This window comes from Genypterus blacodes, unplaced genomic scaffold, assembly GCF_046128005.1.
Source record: "Genypterus blacodes isolate CSIRO-AG114 ecotype Tasmania unplaced genomic scaffold, CSIRO-AGI_Gbla_v1 ptg000218l_1, whole genome shotgun sequence".
NCBI lineage: Eukaryota > Metazoa > Chordata > Actinopteri > Ophidiiformes > Ophidiidae > Genypterus > Genypterus blacodes.
In genome coordinates, this window is record NW_027467017.1 from 220,001 (window position 1) to 240,559 (window position 20,559).

Below are 20,559 nucleotides of genomic sequence, written 5' to 3' on the forward strand. Positions count from 1 at the left end.
CTCCAGAGCCCAAACCCAGCCCAAACCCAGCATAGAGAGGTTGAGTGAATGTGGTGGTGAAGGTGTGGAGGTGGATCAGTGTGTGAGAGACGCTGTAGAAGGACAGAGTGCCAGCAGGACAGTCCAGATACACTCCTACTCTGAGAGGGACAGAGGAGGACACAGGGACACTGAGGGACTTGAAGCTGTTATTGTGACAGACACAGTAACCATGACGATCAGAGCAGCTCAGACTCCAGGACTGATTATTATTTCTTCCTAACCTGCTGTCTTCTTCTGTCTCCTTTCCTCCTGATTCCTCTGTAACTCACTGATATATAAACTTCTCCTCTCCTCTCGAACCTCCCAGTAACAACGACCAGTCAGAACATTTCTACTCAGCAGCTGAGCCCAGTGATCAAACCTCTCTGGATGATAAGGATGTGGCTGCTTCTCTCTCACATGTCACCTTCCTGTTGTTGTCAGACAGTTTGAGTTGTCAGTCTGCTGGGGTCCAGGAGGTCTGAAAGCAGAAGTTCTAAAGTGGAATCTGAGCTTCTCACTGAGCTGCAGAATCTATTTTCACTCCAAATGAAAACTACAAATTGCTTCATTCAACATTTAGTCCTGCACAGCTGTTTGATTGTTGCTGATTTCTGTATTTGATCTCTTTAGCTGAATATATTCTGCACTAATGATTCTCCACTGAGGTCTAAACCATCATCATCCTCATCTTCATCCTCCTCTTCCTCAGGCCTCTGTCAGTAAATGAGGATGATTCATTTGTGACAGGATCCAGCAGAACATGTCAAATATCTGAACTCCATCTGTAAATATGTCTGAAGAGCAACAAATCTATTCTCAGACTTTTTGCTGAGTTTGTGGTTTGTGGAGAGAAAAAGCATCAAGAACAAATCTGATGAAAGAAGAGATTTTTACTGCTAAACACTTTGCTGTACATGACATCATCATCAAAACAGCTTCAAGTCGTCAATCAAAGCCCAAAGTGTCCAAATGACTTTAGACTTTAGACAAATTCAAAGGGACTCAGAAATTCTCTTTATTCTTTCTTTCTTGCTCCACACTTTCATTCTTTCCTTTTCACAGGTTTGATGAGAGAGAGAGAGAGAGGAGAGAGAGAGAGAGGGAGACTGTGACGGAGCGGCACTGTGCCAGCGCGGCCCCGACAATGACTCTGGTCAGCGCACACACGCACACACGCACACACGCACTTTCGCCCTCCCTCCTATCCGTTCTCCCTCAGTTTGAATAACCCCGTTACAATTTCACAGCAACCAAAGCGGCACACTGGTGATCGCAACCTACATTTACGCACCATGCGGCTTGAGATGCGCTGCGCGCTCGCTCCGCGATGTCCCAGCCGGAGTGGGTTGGCCAACCAGAGGCGTCACATTTGCTTGGTTTAAATGGGATTGTTTCACGCCCTTGCACGGTGACGTGAAAGGGAATTATTTGTTTTTGTTTGCAGAATCCATTCTTTGAGTTACAAATGACCTGCTTTTCATTTCTGTAGAATGAGAGATAGTAGGGATAATTTGTGTAAATTATATTTGAGGTTAAGGTAACTGTGACTGCTGTTTTTGTGAGTAGAAATTGGGTTAATTGATTTAAGAAATTGTTTAAAGCCTAGTGGGAGGGGCTATGGAAATAAAAGGAGACTGCCTCAGCCTGGGAGCGGGCAGTCGTGGTTGGGTTACACCGAAGGTAACAGTGACGTGCTTTGTAATGAGTCAAGTTTAGTTTTTGGGAAACATTGGAAACCTGTTGGAGTTATTGAGGAACTCCTTTTTTTCTTTTCCTTAGAGTGTGAAACCTGTTTTGTAAGGTTATTTTTGTTTGGCAGTCCTGTGCATTTTTCTTTTGTATCTTTTGCACCTTGGAGGCCGGAAATAAAAAAAACACAACGCTATCTTCCGACTACGCCTGGTGTTTTGTGGAGGTTAGAGGTAGAACCCCGCGACATATGGTGTCAGAAGTGGGATGGCGAGTCGGAAGGTAACCCGCACCCCAAGGCAGCGCGCCGGACTGCGGTCTCAACGGCGAAAGCAGGATGAGCCGGCAGACCCAGGGTGGGACACGGTGGCATCGTCATCGGTATCGTCAGAGGAGGACGATCGAGAAGCTGGGTCTGGGATGGCCTCCGCAGCTCCCAGGGCTCCAGTCTCGGCAGGTGGAGAACTGCTGACAATGATGAAGGACTTCTTGGTGGCACAGCAAAGGAGAGAGGAGGGTCTGATGGGGGAGATCCGAGGCTTGAGGGCTTCTCTTCCTGTGACTGTCGAGTCGCCTCGATATGCCGCCCAGCCGACACCTAGCACCATGACGGCAAGCAGTCCCAGATTGGAACTGCCAACCCCTGAAACTCCAAGGCCAGAATGGAGACACGTTTCTGAGCCGAGAATTCCCCAGTATCAGGTGGGTGAGGACATTGAAAACTATTTGTTACGCTTTGAGCGTATTGGCAAGACATGGCAATGGCCAGAGAGGGAGTGGGCATGCCGACTCGTGCCACTGCTGTCGGGTAAGGCATTGGAGGCCTATACCGCAATGGATGAAGAGAGAGCCCACTGTTATAGTGACTTGAAAGCAGCACTACTGACCAAATTTGACATTTCACCAGAGACTTATCGGCAGCAGTTCCGGGCAAATACAGTGCTGCCTGGCGAGAACCCGACTGAGACGTACCACCGCCTTAAGGGCCTCTACCGGCGCTGGGTCCGCCCGGAGCAACACAGCAAGGAGGAAGTCGGCGAGACCATCATTTTGGAGCAACTACTTCGGGTGCTTCCTTTTGAGGCAAGGACCTGGGTAAAGGAGCATGAGCCATCGGACGGGCTCACAGCGGCTAAGCTGGCTCTGCAGTACCTCAACGCGCGGAGAGGAGGACCAGGTATACGCTCCAGCACCACAGCACACCGACCGACGCTCCAGCCACCCCAGCCGAGACCTACAAGGACGGAGAGCAGCCAGGAGCTGCGAGGTAACACCAGCACTGCCCCAAACCCAAGAGCATTTGGTAAGGACCTTGTTTGTTTCTATTGCCAGCAGTCGGGGCACAAAGCATCTGTGTGTCCCATACGAAGAGGGAAGGTCACGGGCGCATGTTATGCACCGCGGCCGGAGATGGGGCTCACCGGGGGTGAGGAAGAAAGACTGCAACGATATAAAACTGTGAATGTTAATGGCCAGCAAGTTACCGCACTGTTGGACACCGGTAGTTTTATGTCGCTAATTAAGCAAAGTCTGGTGCCGTTTGGCAGTGTGGATTATAGCAGGCAAACGGACGTTTTGTGTGTACATGGAGATAAGCATCCGTATCCCAAAGCGGACATTACTGTGACCATTGATAACCAGCCATATTTGTTGACTGTTGGGGTGGTAAAACATTTGCCGGTCGATGCCATCCTGGGGTGGGATTTACCGGTACTCATGGGCTTACTACAGGGAAAGAACCTGCCGACAGAAACTGACTCTGGGGACAAAGGGGAGGTGAATGTGTCTTGTCCTGTGGTCACTCGTGCCATGGCGAAAGCTGGCGTCCAACCACTCCCAGACCTGGACATCAGTCTGTGTGAGGGTGGCACGAAGGGGCCAAGAAAATCTCGTCGCCAACGCCGCTTTGAAAAGCAGCTATGGCCAACTGAACCTGGGAAAAGGGGTGTAATGTCTGATAAAATGTGGGAGGTACCTGATAATATTTCTGTGTTGCAGAGGGAGGATGAAACGTTAAAACCGCTGTTTGCTAAGGTGGTGGGAGAAACAACTGGGATTTGTATGGGAACGACAAGGTTCATTCTTGATGATGATGTGTTGTTTACAGTTGATGATTGCCACAAACGTCTAGTTATCCCTGCTAGCTGTAGAGCACTTGTTATGCACCTGGCACACACACTCCCATGGGCCGGCCACCTTGGCCGCCACAAAACCTACCTTCGCATCAGTTCACGTTTCTTTTGGCCCTCTATGTACACAGACACCCAGAGCTATTGCGCAACATGCCCCACATGTCAGAAAACATGCACTGCCCGCAGGTCTGACAGAGCATTCCTGCAGCCTCTGCCTGTCATCTCCACTCCCTTCCGCAGGATAGCCATGGACATCGTGGGCCCTCTGGTGAGAAGCAGCAGTGGTCACCAGTACATTTTGGTTGTGAGTGACTATGCCACCCGTTTCCCAGAGGCCTTCCCCCTGCGCACCATCACCGCTCCCACTGTGCTACGTGCGCTGGTCCAACTATTCTCCAGAGTGGGGATACCAGATGAGATCCTAACGGACCAGGGGACCAACTTCACCTCAAGGTTAATGCAATTATTCAATAAACAACTGGGCATCTCCGCCATTAAGACTACACCTTACCACCCACAGACTGATGGCCTGGTCGAAAGATTCAACCAGACCCTGAAGAAAATGTTGAAAAAATTTGTGGATGACACTGGCAAGGACTGGGACCGCTGGCTGCCATTTATACTGTTTGCCTACAGAGAAGTTCCCCAGGCCTCAACAGGTTTCTCGCCTTTCGAGCTGCTGTATGGCTGGGATGTACAGGGGCCATTGGATTTGCTTCGGAAAAGCTGGGAGGCCCCTCGCACCACTCCAAGTGATAGAAGTGTGGTGCAGTTTGTGCTGGACATGAGGAATCGGCTGGAAAAATACCAGGAGGAGGCAGAGGTCAACCTGCGTGAGGCCCAGAAGAGCCAGAAGCGCTGGTATGATCAACAGGCTCGCCACAGGGAGTTCCAGCCTGGCCAAAAAGTCCTGCTGCTCCTCCCTTCGTCCAACCACAAACTATTGGCAAAGTGGCAAGGGCCATACAGTATCACCCGCAGGATGGGCCCGGTCACGTACGAGGTCCATCACCCGGAAAGGAAAAACCCAAAACAGACCTACCACATCAACCTGCTGAAAGAGTGGAAAGACCGTCCAGTCCAGGCTCCAGAAAAGGTTCTGCTGGTGAGGGAGGTGGACATGGAAGAGGAAATGGAGCCGGAACCGACACAAACGAGGCCGGCTACTCCTGCGTTGGCCCATCTTCCAGCGAAGAAAGCTGAACAGCTTTTCCAGGTTTTCCAGCAGGCTCGTTCCCTTTTTGCGGCCAACCCAGGAAAAACCACCCTTATCGAGCATGTTGTTCGCCTCAAGGATGGACGACCAATCCGCCAACGCCCCTATCGTGTCCCACAACAGCTGGTGGGAAAGCTGCAGCAGGAGGTGGAGGAGATGCTGAAGCTGGGAGTAATTCAGCCTTCCAACTCCGAGTGGTGCAGCCCAGTCGTCATCGTGTTCAAGAAAGATGGCTCACTCCGTATATGCATCGACTTCAGGAAGCTGAACGCCATCTCTGAGTTTGATGCTTACCCGATGCCAAGAATCGACGATTTACTGGAGAAAATCGGAGCTGCCAGGTACATAACCACCCTTGATTTATGTAAAGGATACTGGCAGGTGCCGTTGAAGGAGTCCTGTCGGCCATACACGGCGTTCCGAACACCAGCTGGACTTTTCCAGTTCACAGTGATGCCTTTTGGACTACATGGAGCACCAGCCACTTTCCAGAGACTGATGGACAGGGTCCTCCAGGGGTGTGACAGCTGCAGCGCAGCTTACCTGGATGATGTTGTGATCTACAGTAAGACATGGGAGGAGCATGTGCAACACCTAGCTCTGGTGCTGGGTCGGATACGGAATGCTGGTTTGACACTCAACCCCTCCAAGTGTGAGTGGGCACAGCGGGAGACGAGCTACTTGGGATACCGACTGGGACGAGGAGAGGTGCGTCCACAAGTGGATAAGGTGGCAGCTATCCAGAACTGCCCTCGACCTCGCACCAAGAAGGAGGTACGGTCCTTCCTGGGATTGGCTGGTTGGTATAGGCGGTTCGTGTCCCAGTTCGCTACCATAGCAGCCCCACTCACAGCACTGACCAGTAAGGAACATAGGAACCCGGTCACTTGGACGGACGACTGTGAAAAAGCCTTCAGCACCTTGAAGGCCCACCTGTGTTCTTCCCCTGTCCTCAAGAGCCCAGACTTCAGTGGAAGATTTCTGGTTCAAGTGGACGCATCCGCGGTCGGCCTCGGGGCAGTCCTAGCCCAAGGAGCCCCTGGGGAGGAAAGACCAGTTCTGTACCTAAGCCGCAAGCTCCTGCCACGGGAGACCAGGTATTCCACGGTGGAAAAAGAGGGCCTGGCCATTAAGTGGGCGCTGGAGAGCCTGCGGTATTATTTGCTTGGACGGGAGTTTGATCTAGAGACTGACCACAGAGCTCTCACTTGGATCAACTCGATGAAGGACCATAACAGCCGCCTCACTCGATGGTACCTCTCGCTACAGCCCTTCAAATTCATCATCCGACACCGATCAGGGAAGACGAATGTAGTGGCAGACTACCTTTCGAGGTTGCCGCACATCGCCAACCTCCGGGAGGAGGGGGATAATGTGACGGAGCGGCACTGTGCCAGCGCGGCCCCGACAATGACTCTGGTCAGCGCACACACGCACACACGCACACACGCACTTTCGCCCTCCCTCCTATCCGTTCTCCCTCAGTTTGAATAACCCCGTTACAATTTCACAGCAACCAAAGCGGCACACTGGTGATCGCAACCTACATTTACGCACCATGCGGCTTGAGATGCGCTGCGCGCTCGCTCCGCGATGTCCCAGCCGGAGTGGGTTGGCCAACCAGAGGCGTCACATTTGCTTGGTTTAAATGGGATTGTTTCACGCCCTTGCACGGTGACGTGAAAGGGAATTATTTGTTTTTGTTTGCAGAATCCATTCTTTGAGTTACAAATGACCTGCTTTTCATTTCTGTAGAATGAGAGATAGTAGGGATAATTTGTGTAAATTATATTTGAGGTTAAGGTAACTGTGACTGCTGTTTTTGTGAGTAGAAATTGGGTTAATTGATTTAAGAAATTGTTTAAAGCCTAGTGGGAGGGGCTATGGAAATAAAAGGAGACTGCCTCAGCCTGGGAGCGGGCAGTCGTGGTTGGGTTACACCGAAGGTAACAGTGACGTGCTTTGTAATGAGTCAAGTTTAGTTTTTGGGAAACATTGGAAACCTGTTGGAGTTATTGAGGAACTCCTTTTTTTCTTTTCCTTAGAGTGTGAAACCTGTTTTGTAAGGTTATTTTTGTTTGGCAGTCCTGTGCATTTTTCTTTTGTATCTTTTGCACCTTGGAGGCCGGAAATAAAAAAAACACAACGCTATCTTCCGACTACGCCTGGTGTTTTGTGGAGGTTAGAGGTAGAACCCCGCGACAGGTCTGAAAGCAGAAGTTCTAAAGTGGAATCTGAGCTTCTCACTGAGCTGCAGAATCTATTTTCACTCCAAATGAAAACTACAAATTGCTTCATTCAACATTTAGTCCTGCACAGCTGTTTGATTGTTGCTGATTTCTGTATTTGATCTCTTTAGCTGAATATATTCTGCACTAATGATTCTCCACTGAGGTCTAAACCATCATCATCCTCATCTTCATCCTCCTCTTCCTCAGGCCTCTGTCAGTAAATGAGGATGATTCATTTGTGACAGGATCCAGCAGAACATGTCAAATATCTGAACTCCATCTGTAAATATGTCTGAAGAGCAACAAATCTATTCTCAGACTTTTTGCTGAGTTTGTGGTTTGTGGAGAGAAAAAGCATCAAGAACAAATCTGATGAAAGAAGAGATTTTTACTGCTAAACACTTTGCTGTACATGACATCATCATCAAAACAGCTTCAAGTCGTCAATCAAAGCCCAAAGTGTCCAAATGACTTTAGACTTTAGACAAATTCAAAGGGACTCAGAAATTCTCTTTATTCTTTCTTTCTTGCTCCACACTTTCATTCTTTCCTTTTCACAGGTTTGATGAGAGAGAGAGAGAGAGGAGAGAGAGAGAGAGGGAGACAGAGAGAGACAGAGGGAGACACAGAGAGACAGAGAGGGAGAGAGAGAACACACTTTCTGTATTTAGCCGTTTCAGAGTGTATATATATGTTTAGTGTTTGAATGTGTGTGTGATAGAGAGAGTGTGAGTGAGTTTGTATGAGTGTGAGTGTGTGTGAGAAAGAAAGTGTGTGTGTGTGTGTGTCCTACAGATCACACAGAGTCACTGATGAACCATGTGACCCCCTGACCCCCATGACCCACCAGAACCACCTGAACCCAAACCCAGCATAGAGAGGTTGAGTGAATGTGGTGGTGAAGGTGTGGAGGTGGATCAGTGTGTGAGAGACGCTGTAGAAGGACAGAGTGCCAGCAGGACAGTCCAGATACACTCCTACTCTGTGAGGGAAAGAGGAGGGCACAGGGACACTGAGGGACGTGACTCTGTTATTGTGACTGACAAAGTAACCATCAACAGAGCATCTCAGACTCCAGGACTGATTATTATTTCCTCCAAACCTGCTGTCTGCTCCGTCTCCTTTCCTCCTGATTCCTCTGTAACTCACTGATATACTAACTTCTCCTCTCCACTCCACCTCCCAGTAACAACGACCAGTCAGACCATTTCTACTCAGCAGCTGAGCCCAGCAATCATCAAACCTCTCTGGATGATCAGGATATGGCTGCTTCTCTCTCACATATGTCACCTTCCTGTTGTTGTCAGACAGTTTGAGTTCTCTGCTCGCTGTGTTTGGGTCCAGTTCCAGTTCACAAACATCTGATGGACAGAAAAAGACACAAACAGCAGCAGTTTATCATCAAACACAGCTGCTGCCTTTATTATTCACTCATTTATTCACTACTGCACTTTGTCCTCTGACTCACTGACACTTTCTACTGACACACCTTTCATATCTAAATACTCAACTACTGGTTGTTGTTGTTGTTGTTGTTGTTTATTGGTGCCGCTTCAGCGTTTGTGCTCATCAGCTGCTCTGTCACATGGGAGTGGTTAGCTTGGCTAGCCTCTAGTTTAGCATAAGAAGCCCAGTTGTGAGGGATTTAAGTCATTATTATGATGAAAAACTTCTTGGTATGGCAGCAGGAGAATGAGCGATTCCCCTCTGCTAGGTAGGAGAGCCATGGCCACACTCCTTCCTTTTGCCACATCCTACCTATGTGAGCCTCAATCAAAACCAAATCCAGGTGGAAGCTGGACATTGAAACTGAACTAAGAGTGTCAGTCTGACAGCTGCAACCCCGATTAGAAAAGATCTGCAGCACAAAGCGAGCCCACAGCAGTCACTGAGAAGATGTGGGGATGAAGCTGTCATTAGTGCAAAGACAAGGAAATATTCTTATCTACTAAAGGGGGCGCTGCAGAAAAGGTTTGGGAACCACTGCACTAAAGTATCTCTGCATTATTTGGATCCGGCACAAGATAGATTCCAGAGCTTTGATCTGAGAAATCAAAGTCACATCAAACTTACATTTCCTTAGACCGGCTTTGATCCTCTGCTGTCCACCATGATCCATCCTGCAGGAAGACACACACACACACACACACACACACACACACACACACACACACACACACACACACACACACACACACACACACACACACACACACACACACACACACACACACAGCAGCAGCATGTTATTGATTATTGATTTGGAGACAGAATTTTTCCCTTCAACCCACAGGGAGTCTGTCCACACCTGAGTGTCCACTCTGTAGTTGTGTCCTTACCTGAGAGTGTCCAGTCTCCAGCGTGGACTCTCCACTCCAGCAGACAGCAGCTTCTCTCCTTTCTCTCCTGGATGGTTGTAGCTCAGGTCCAGCTCTCTCAGACTGGAGGGGTTGGAGCTCAGAGCTGAGGCCAGAGAAGAACAGCCTTCCTGTGTGATCATACAACCTGACAGCCTGAGGGAGAGAGGGAGAGAGAGAGAAAAGAAAGGGAGGAGGGGGGAGAGAGAGAGGGGAGAGTGGGGGGCAAGAGAAAAAGAGAGGGAGAGAGAGGGAGAAAGAGAGAGAGGGGGAGAGAGAGAGAGAGCAGGAAAGGGGGAGAGAGAGAGGAGAGAGAGAGAGAGAGAGGGAGAGATTGTGTGAATGGAAAGGAGCTCAAATCTCCTCCAGAAGACAGAAAGGTCTCAGTGATGTTTGCATCAGGACTTCTTTAGCAGGAACATTTAAATGGTCACTGACACAAAGAGCAGAGTCCTGACCTGAGAGTCTCCAGCTGACAGTGAGGACTCTCCAGTCCAGCAGACAGCAGCTTCACTCCTAAGTCCTGCAGGTCATTGTTACTCAGGTCCAGGTCTCTCAGACTGGAGCGGTTGGAGCTCAGAGCTGAGGCTAAAGAAGAACAGCCTTCCTGTGTGATCACACAACCTGACAGCCTGAGATAGGGGGAGAGAGAGAGAGAGAGAGAGATAGAGAGAGAGATAGAGAGAGAGAGAGAGATTGTGTAAATGGGACAGGAAACAGAAAGGTCGCAGTGATGTTTGCATCAGGACTTCTTTAGCAGGAACATTTAAATGGTCACTGACACAAAGAGCAGAGTCCTGACCTGAGAGTCTCCAGCTGACAGTGAGGACTCTCCAGTCCAGCAGACAGCAGCTTCACTCCTAAGTCCTGCAGGTCATTGTTACTCAGGTCCAGGTCTCTCAGACTAGAGCGGTTGGAGCTCAGAGCTGAGGCCAGAGAAGAATAGCCTTCCTGTGTGATCACACAACCTGACAGCCTGAGAAAGGGGGAGAGAGAGAGGGGGAGAGAGAGAGAGAGAGAGGGAGAGAGAGAGAGAGAGAGAGAGAGAGAGAGAGAGAGAGAGAGAGAGATTGTGTAAATGGGACAGGAAACAGAAAGGTCTCAGTGATGTTTGCATCAGGACTTCTTTAGCAGGAACATTTAAATGGTCACTGACACAAAGAGCAGAGTCCTGACCTGAGAGTCTCCAGCTGACAGTGAGGACTCTCCAGTCCAGCAGACAGCAGCTTCACTCCTGAGTCCTGCAGGTCATTGTGACTCAGGTCCAGGTCTCTCAGACTGGAGGACTGGGAGCAGAGGACTGAGGACAGAGCTTCACAGCTTCTCTCTGACAGATTACAGACACTCAGCCTGAAAATGAAAAGTTGAACATTTTATTCCTGTTCCCTAAAATGATCCAAATCTTTGTGTGTCTCCACACTTACAGAGTTTTCCTGGAGGCTTTGACCACTGGCAGCAGCCTGAGAAGAGCCTCCTCTGAAGCAGAGTATTTCTTCAGGTCAAACACATCCAGATCTTCCTCTGATGACAGTAAGATGAAGGCCAGAGCAGACCACTGAGCAGGAGACAGTGTGGCTGTGGAGAGACATCCTGACCTCAGGTACAGTTGGATCTCCTTCACTAGAGAAAGATCCTTCAGCTCACTCAGACAGTGGAACAGATTGATGCTTCTCTCTGCAGAGACATTCTGAGTGATCTTCTCCTGGATGTACTGGACTGTTTCCTGGTTGGTCTCTGAGCTCCTTCCTGTCTCTCTCAGGAGACCCTTTAAGAAAGTCTGATTGGTCTGCAGTGAAAGGCCCAAAAGGAAACGAAGAAACAAGTCCAGGTGTCCATTAGGACTCTGTAAGGCCTCGTCCACAGCACTCTGGTGGAGACTTGTTAGTGTCAGAGAGGTTGGTTGATCATGTGACAGCAGGTTGACTCCAGAGTTGATGAATGTCAGATGGACATAAAGAGCAGCCAGAAACTCCTGGACGCTCAGATGGACGAAGCAGAACACCTGGTCCTGGTACAGTCCCCTCTCCTCTTTAAAGACCTGTGTGAACACTCCTGAGTACACTGAGGCTGCTGTGATGTCCATGCCACACTCTGTCAGGTCTGACTCATAGAAGATCAGGTTTCCTTTCTGCAGCTGATCAAAAGCCAGTTTTCCCAGAGACTCCATCATCTTCCTGCTCTCTGTATTCCAGAGTGGATCTGTCTCTGCTCCTCCATCATACTTGATGTTCTTCACTTTGGTCTGAACCACCAGGAAGTGGATGTACATCTCAGTCAGGGTCTTGGGCAGCTCTCCTCTCTCTCTGGTCTTCATCATCATGTCCTCCAGAACTGTGGCAGAGATCCAGCAGAAGACTGGAATGTGGCACATGATGTGGAGGCTTCGTGAGGTCTTGATGTGGGAGATGATGCTGCTGGCCTGCTCATCATCTCTGAGTCTCTTCCTGAAGTACTCCTCCTTCTGAGGGTCAGTGAACCCTCTGACCTCTGTCACCATGTCCACGCTCTCAGCAGGGATCTGATTGGCTGCTGCAGGTCTTGTGGTGATCCAGAGGTGAGCAGATGGAAGCAGGTTCCCCCTGATGAGGTTTGTTAGCAGAACATCCACTGAGGTGGACTCTCTAACATCGGTCAGGATCTCACCTTTGTGGAAGTCCAGAGGAAGTCGACACTCATCCAGACCGTCCAGGATGAAGACGACCCGGAAGTCTTCAAAGCTGCAGATTCCTGCTTCTTTGGTTTCAGTAAAGAAGAGATGAAGAAGCTCCACCAAGCTGAACTTTCTCCCTCTCAGCACATTCAGCTCTCTGAAGGTGAATGGAAATGTGAGCTGGATGTTCTGGTGGGCTTTGCCTTCAGCCCAGTCCAGAGTGAACTTCTGTGTTAAGAGGGTTTTCCCGATGCCAGCCACGCCCGCTGTCATCAGTGTTCTGATTGGCTGATCTCTTCCAGGTGAGGCTTTAAAGATGTCTTCACATCTGATTGTTGTTTCTGCTCTCTGTGCTTTCCTGGATGCTGCTTCAATGTGTGTGACCTCATGTTCATGGTTGACCCCTCCAGCCCCTCCCTCTGTGATGTAGAGCTCTGTGTAGATCTCATTCAGAGGGGTTTGCTTTCCTGCTTTAGCGACCCCCTCACACACACTCTGGAACTTCTGCTTCAGCTTAGACTTCAGTTTACGTTGGAGTGTTATGGGTGGACCAAAACTTCCTGATGAAGAGACAACAGTCAGAGGAGGGAAACATGGAGAAGAAAAGAAAACTACAGCGTAATAAAGCATTCAGGAGTAGAAAGCTTTGTGACTAGAGCAGTATAATAGAACACCTTTTAACCTTCTAACCCCTGATGTTCCTGCACCTGTTCTAAGATCTCAGCAGGCCTGCTCACTATCCCAACAACCAAGAGCAGATCTCCTTTTCTTTGGAATCCACTTCCTGCCCCAGTCAAAGAGACAAACTCTCTTGTGATCTTTAAATCCCCACTAAAAACACACTTCTGTTGGTGAGCCTTTGAATGTGACTAAAGTGCTGATAAACAGGAGGTGAACACAGTCTCTTTGTGCAGGAGAGTGATTAGCTGCTCTAAGTGTAAGTGTGAAGGTTTAGTCCTGTTTCCTCTTTCCTTATCATGTTCAAGCTGTTCAATGGTCTTACTGCTGTGCAGAGAGTCAGCCAGCTCCTCCTGCTTCATTCTCCTCAGGAAGTTCACTGTGAGCTTCACCAACGCCTCTCTGTCGCTCCTCTGCTCTGGGTCCTCGCTCGGCCTCTCTAAGCATTGTGGGTAGTCTGCGGTCAGAACCTTCTGGACGCTCTTCAGCTCGTCCTTCACAAACCTGACAATGTTCTCCTCCAGCAGCTGAAAGAGTCAGATGTGAGTTTATAGCAGGGGGACAGAAGATCCTGCTTCCTGATTGGCTGTCAGGTGTGTGTTTACATTCTATATGTTGACAACATGCAGCTGACCAGCGTTCTAATACTCCTGCTTGATGAAGATGCAGGTAACCATAGCAACAGTTGTGATGCTTCACACTAGGTTCCCAGTGAACTCTCACTGGTCAAACTAAATGAACCAAGTGCTCTGGTCAAACATCTCTTATCTCTCTGTGGAATAGATTCTCCACCCGGTGACATCGTCCATATGGAAGTGGGCGGAGCCTGGACATTTACACACCGTAAATATGGAGTCCAGGTCTGCTGGATGCTGCAGGACACACACACCACTGGAAACCTCTGACTTCTTCAGGTGAACTCTGTGGAGAAATCAGGAAACATGAAGTCTGCAAACACACACAGGCACAGGTTGTCATGGTGATGTCTGTCTGTCTGTTTGAGGCAACAGGAAACGCTGCTGTCTGCTGGTCCCTCAAAGCAGCTCAGAGCATCACAGGATCCTGGAATCAATCTTCAGCTCATCAGCTCAACTTCTGAGGCTCTGATCCAAACACTCAGGTGGACAGAGACGTGTCCTTCATTCAAGAAGACCTGTCCTTTGAGATGTCTTCTACTACAAAACTACACTGATGATATCACAGTGATCTGCTTTAACCTCTGACCTTTCTTCAGCAGACTTCTGTCCATCACTGAATTCAGGAGGTTTGTCCATGGACCTGTCACTCTTCATGGACACACAGCTGGGTACAGGAGAGTCTGCCCTCTGCTGGTGAACTCTATAAACACAGCATTGACAACACAACAGAGGATTGAAGCAGATAAGTTACCATGCTGTCTGTCGGTGTGGGTGGGTGGGTGTGTGTGTGTGTGTGTGTGTGTGTGTGTGTGTGTGTGTGTGTGTGTGTGTGTGTGTGTGTGTGTGTGTGTGTGTGTGCGCGCGTGCGCGTGTCATAGTAGCATTTTTCTCTAAAGGAGCAGATTTGTCTTTAAATGTGTTCAGTGGTTTGTTAAAGTAAAACGGCGTCAGCTAAAGGCAAAATACAGGAAGTTTGTGTTTTGATACCAACGTTATTACATCAGATATTTTCTTTCTCTCTTTCTCTCTCCCTCTCTCTCTCTGTCTCTCTCTCTCTCTCTCACACCTTCCTTCAGCAGACTTCTGTCCATCACTGAAGTTCAGAGGTTCACCCATGGACCAGTCACTCTTCATGGACACACAGCTGGGTACAGGAGAGTCTGCCCTCTGCTGGTGAACTCTATAAACACAGCATTGACAACACAACAGAGGATTGAAGCAGATAAGTTACCATGCTATGTGTGTGCGTCTTGTGTGTTCAGTGGTTTGTTGGTACATTTCTGTTCAGTTTGTGACTCCAGTTAAACTCATCTACACCCTTATGAAGGATTCACTCTTTTATATTGAAAGGGAAGTAAAAGGAAGTAAAACGCTGTCAGCTAAGAGGGGCTAAAGGCTAAATACAGGAAGTTTGTGTTTTGATAAGGACGACATTACATCAGATATTTTCTGTCTCTCTCCCTGTGTGTCTTCCTCTGTCTCTTTGTCTCTCTCACTCAGCCCCCCCCCTCCCCTCCCCTTACTGTGTGTGTGAGGGTCCAGGTTTATGACTGAAGTCTGGAGGTCCCTCATCTTCATCACCACAAACACTCATCTTCACCACACTACAGAGAGGGAAAAAAACACACGCACACACACACACACACACACACAATAACGATAAGATTTATTAGTATAACAGCTTTCATACAGAGACACAACAATGTGCAGGAGTGTATAAAGCAGAGGTGGGGAACCTCCAAGGCCGTTTGGTCCGGCCCGCGAGCGGATCCGGCCGCAATTCGGCGACCGGCAGATCGCTCCGCAAATTTCGAAGCGCGCCCGAAATTTGGCAACATGGCAAACAAAATGGCTTGCGATAGGAAAAGGTTCCCCACCCGTGGTATAAAGAGAACAAATACAGAAACTCCACAATACATATGAAACCAGAGGGAGCATTAAAGTACACACACACACTCATACAAACTATGATCAATAAAATCATCGAATCAAACTCAAACTCACGCTGCGTCACGTCATCCTCTGCTGCTCTTCCCCGTCTGAACCAAAGTTTCACTTTCTGTTTTGACAGTACGCCTGTGTGTGTGTGTGTGTGTGTGTGTGTGTGTGTGTGTGTGTGTTTGAGAGAGAGAGAGAGAGAGTCGCTTAGCACCATCTAGTGGACAGATTGTAGAAGTGTGGTTTGTTCCGTTGAACTTCATTTAAATAAGTAAAAGAGATAAATAATAATAGAAATAAAGTCCTGACATACAGTTAGAGGTCTCGTAATTCAATGTGTGTGTATCCTTGTGCCTGTGTGTGTGTGCGCGCATCTTTTTGTCTGTGTCTGTGTGTGCTTGTGTGTGTGTATTTGTGTTTGTGTGTGTGAGTCGCTTAGCTCTATCTAGTGGAAAGAATTCACTGTGGTTTTTTTCTGTTAAACCTGATTTATAAGTGATAAACAATGATAGAAAAAGTATTGTGTGACTCCAGTTAAACCAGGGGTCTCCAACCTTTTTGCCTTGGAGAGCTACTTTGACAAAATAAAAGTGTCCGAGAACTACTATTATTAGTTACATTCATCCACATGGCTGATTCTCCACCCAAACCAGCTGGATAAGCGTCTTTTGTGTAAACACTTACAAAATGTTGATATCCAACATTCAACACTCACATTTTGTATCAAAATGCACTTCAATTCAGCAACATAAGCTTCTTTTTTTCTGTATACATTTCCGGTGTCAAGCTCACACTAATGAATTCACATCATATTAATCTCATAGAAAGCAAAACAATGTAATTACATATCACTGTCACAATTTCCCTTCACATTCCCTGTAATTCAGGGAATTCCCTGTCTTTATCTGTACTTCAGAACCTGCATTCAGTCTGTTCTGATATTAGTGAGATGACAGAGAGTGTGCTGCTGTTTTCATGAGAAAGTAAAATAGTTTTGGAATATTCTTGCAGTGAAGCACATTCTCTGTCATACAGATTTGGAATGAGTGTTTTTCTGTTTGGAAGAACACACGCTGGATTGAGGGCCTGGGTGGAGCTTCTTTTTTCTTCCAACTGACCTGTTGGATGCACAGTTCTCATGTCTGTGAAGGTTTTTTGTGCACCTGACAGCTCCATTCTGCAAATTCTGCATTCTGCCTTTATGCTGTCACAATTGTTAAAATGCATCGAAATGCTGCTTTTGTCCCCCAGCTGTCACTCATCTTATCGCGCGCTGCTCTGTACCTGCAGTTGACCGAGACCATCCCATCATTCTATATATACGTATGAAAAACAAACTACGATCCATAAAATCATCGAATCAAACTCAATCTCACGCTGCGTCACGTCTTCCGCGGCTGCTCTTTCTTTCTGTTTTGATAGTACGTGCGTGTGTGTGTGAGAGAGAGTCGCTTAGCACCATCTAGTGGACAGACCGTAGAAGTGGGGTTTGTTCTGTTGAACTTCATTTCAATCAGTAAAAGAGATAAATAATAATAGAAATAACGTCCTGATATACAGTGAGAGGTCTCTGGGGCCTTATTTGGTCTCGTAATTCAATGTGTGTGTGTCCTTGTGCCTGTGTGTGTGAGTTTTTGTGTGTGTACCTTTGTGTGTGTGTGTGCCTGCGTGCGTGCGTGTTGGAGTGTGTGCGTGTGTGCGTGTGTGCATGTTTTCGTGTCTGTGTCTGTGTCTGTGTGTGTCTATGTGTGTGTGTTTGTGTGTGTGAGTCGCTTAGCTTCATCTAGTGGACAGAATTCACATGTGTGGTTTTTTTTCTGTTAAGCCTGATTTATAAGTGATAAACTATGATTGAAATAAAGTCCTAATGCACAGCGAGATGTGTGTGTGTGTGTGTGTGTCAGTCCAGTCCAGTCTCATACTCTTCGTGAAGCGATGGCGTCCAGAGTGTTAAAGGTTGTCATGTGCTCTTCTCTAACTTTTGAACTCCTCTGTTCTAAGGTGCTAAGATGTTTTTGTGAGGGTTTTTGCTGGCGACATGGATATGGAGACATTCCAGGTCCTGTTGGTCTGTTCCATTCAGTAATACAGCGCACATGCAGCACATACAACAAGATCTTCCCTCAAAGGTTCATTTGGTGTGAAGGTCCTGCTCCTGCTTCTCCTGGCTGCTGCAGCTGCTGATGGTCAGTCTGTCTGTCCACCTGGGGAAATGTCCTGGTCCGTCTGTCCAGAGGGACTTTAACATCACACAGGTAAAGGGAAATGATGCGTCTGTTCATCTGTGAGGTGCAGAGGTAAACGGAGGAGGAGTTTCTTTGATGCTGTACTTTTCTGCTACTTCCTTGAAAATGTTCCAGTTTGGGAGAAATTCCACTTTTTATCAGTCAGGTTGGAAAAGCAAATGTTATTGACTGGGTGGATTAATAAATGATTTCCAGAAGCTCACCTATAACTTGTGATTTCCGTCTCTAGTACACGGGAACCTGGTATGAAATTCAGAAACTTCCTGCTGTATTTGAAAAAGGAAAGTGTGTTCAGGCCACGTACACGCTTCTCTACGATGGGGCCATCAAAGTTTGCAACGCAGTGCTGTAAGATTCTTTGTGTCCCTCTCTCTTCTGCTTCTCTCTCTTCCTTCATCCAAATGTTACCTTGTCATGTTTCTCTTTTGGGGGCTGGAATAGTGCTGCAAGCTGCTGGGTCTGAGTCAGAGTGACAAGTTGTGGCCCGGTCATTTAGCTGCTTGTACCTTGATCTCTGCATGTTTGGATGAACTCCAGTGACCTGCAGATTTCATCTTCTGTTCTTCTCTCTGTGCAGGTCTAATGGTTGATACATATAAATACACAGGTGTCTGTTGTGGTCTTTAAAAAAAGAAAGAAATTATACGTATATTCGTAGTATTGTTTGATTTAACTTGGTGTGAGTAGGACTCTAAATGTAGTGTAAATAATGTGCTTTTATTGTGAAGTAACCCGGCGGAAGTGCTACACCTGTTCTCACTAGCTTAGCAGTAGTTTTGTGTTTGTCGTATTTCCGGGTGAAGTTTGTTCCAGTCAAGCGTCATGTTGTTGAAGTTTGCCACGTTCGTTTCGTGTTTGCTGTTTGTTTCTTCTGCGCAGAGAAACGACAGTCCGATTATTGGTAAAAGAAAAAGTTCATTATTTCATCTTGAAGGCACAAACACGCGGCTCAAGCTAACGCAAAGTGTTAAGATCCCCCACTTAGCTAACATGGCAGCTGCCCCTCCAACTCACTGAAACATGTGGAAGTTATCTTTGTTTCTCTCTTCTAAGGTGTTCTGGCTCAGGAAATGAACCCTCGGCTGAGTCTGAGTTCGTACATCGCTGCTTCTTATGTCAAGTTTGTGGAGTCAGCGGGGGCCAGAGTTGTTCCTGTCCTGTGAGAATGTTTTCACGTTCATCTCGTCACGTCTTTGTCCAATAACACTTCACTGTTAGTTTAGTTTGACTGCTAAACATATTCTTCTGTTCTGCAGGATCAACCAGACAGCGGAGGAGTACAAGTCAGTCTTCAGCTCCATTAATGGGTAAATGTATTTCCGTCCAAGTTTGTTGTGTGCTAAGTTATTGGACCATGAGTCACATTTACGTGTGTAAGATCAGATTCTTACACACTTAAGAATCTGGGATTCTCCACATTTTCAACATTGTCTTTTCTTTTTCTTTTTCCTTTTCCTTTCTCTTGTTTTCTTGGGGGCTGAGCGGAGGGTGGAGTGTTAGAGCTCATACAAAACTGTAACTAGTGTATTTGTACAACCAAAGAAGTCTATTTTGTGGTTCAGGAATAATAAATTTTACTTTTCATTTAAGAAGCTGTGTTGGTCTTAAGTGTCTTTTGTTCCTGATAAATGTACAAACACCTTTCTGCTGTTTCATTCTAAACCCCGATGCATTTCAAGGAGACGTCACCATGAAGCAGCTGGGAAATGTTACAGATCAACCACAAACCAAGTGTGTGTGTGTGTGTGAGTGTGTGTGTGTGTGTGAGAAGCACTCAAATCACTCGCAGGGAGAGTAGAGGTGCGCTTCATGACGTATTCCCTTGAGTTTGTGAAAGTGTCAATTCCGGTGAAACGTCTCCGTCTCTGAAGAACAGACATCAGACAGCGGTCAAAGAGGTCGCCTGAGGTCGTCCAGTGTAAGCTGACTTTCTCTTGAGTCACTTTAATAATCACATATTCCACCAAACCAAAGGTTCTTGATCTACAGTGTGTAGTTGTGTGTAGTTGCTGTATGCCTTAAGGAGCTAAGATCATCCTGTTTTCCTTATCCTTATTTCAGCAGATTGTTCTGTGGAGGTCTCTGCTGGCGTGGTGGATGTGAAGACATTCCAGGTACTGTGTGTCTCTTACATTCAGTGCTGCAGCATCTCTAACACATTTGAAATGATATTGAACATGTTCACAGAACTCCAGTGTGTGTGTGTGTGTGTGTGTCAGCAGCGTCTGTCTCCATCAGGGCCAGTCTGACTGTCACAGCTGGAGCTCTGCTTTAGAACGACAATTTACGCCAACAGAAACACAGAAACAACACTGAGTCCAGGGCTGGAGAACCTGCGGCTCTTTGCCTGCTGACGTGCGTCTCGGCTCGAGTGCTCATATATTATAATTCTATGTATCAATTTGCGCAGACGTTTGAGGTTTCTTCATTTATTCAGTCATACAGGAGAGATGCATCACACGTCTCTGAATACATGCACTTCTTCCTACATCAAACATGTTTTTTATATCAGAGTGTATCAGGGTGGCTGCCTTTCCATTGTTCTATTGTTAACCCTGGCTACTGTGGTGGAAATTCACCTTAGGCATCAAGACAATAGAGAAGACTCTGGAGTAAACAGAAGAATCAGTTTATTCCTTTGCTCCGCAGTGGGTCAGTTCTGGTTGTTAGACAGAAAGACCAAGATACAATACATGATAGGATTTCTTATACGGGCAAAAGTAAATAAGTGGGATGGTTCCAGAGCATCAGAGGCGCCTC

At 47.4% G+C, this 20,559-nt stretch overlaps 1 protein-coding gene and 1 pseudogene across 11 annotated transcripts in view; both read right to left on the bottom strand.

The window, feature by feature from the left end:
- LOC143016209 (NACHT, LRR and PYD domains-containing protein 3-like) overlaps positions 1-13,779 on the bottom strand; it is a 28,198-nt pseudogene extending 14,419 nt beyond the window's left edge.
- LOC143016221 (uncharacterized) overlaps positions 1-20,559 on the bottom strand; it is a 93,790-nt gene that overhangs the window by 63,307 nt on the left and 9,924 nt on the right. For 6 of the 11 annotated variants that reach the window (XM_076170449.1, XM_076170450.1, XM_076170447.1 and 3 more), the window contains 2 exons: positions 14,682-14,795; positions 14,202-14,315 (listed from right to left, as the gene is read on the bottom strand). In XM_076170449.1, coding sequence (XP_076026564.1) covers positions 14,202-14,315; positions 14,682-14,795 — 228 coding nt within the window. Of the gene's footprint in view, positions 1-14,201; positions 14,316-14,681; positions 14,796-15,138; positions 15,220-15,351; positions 15,370-15,619; positions 15,692-16,929; positions 16,974-20,559 lie in introns of those variants that run through there. The other 5 variants (XM_076170454.1, XM_076170455.1, XM_076170452.1 and 2 more) reach the window with 5 other exon arrangements.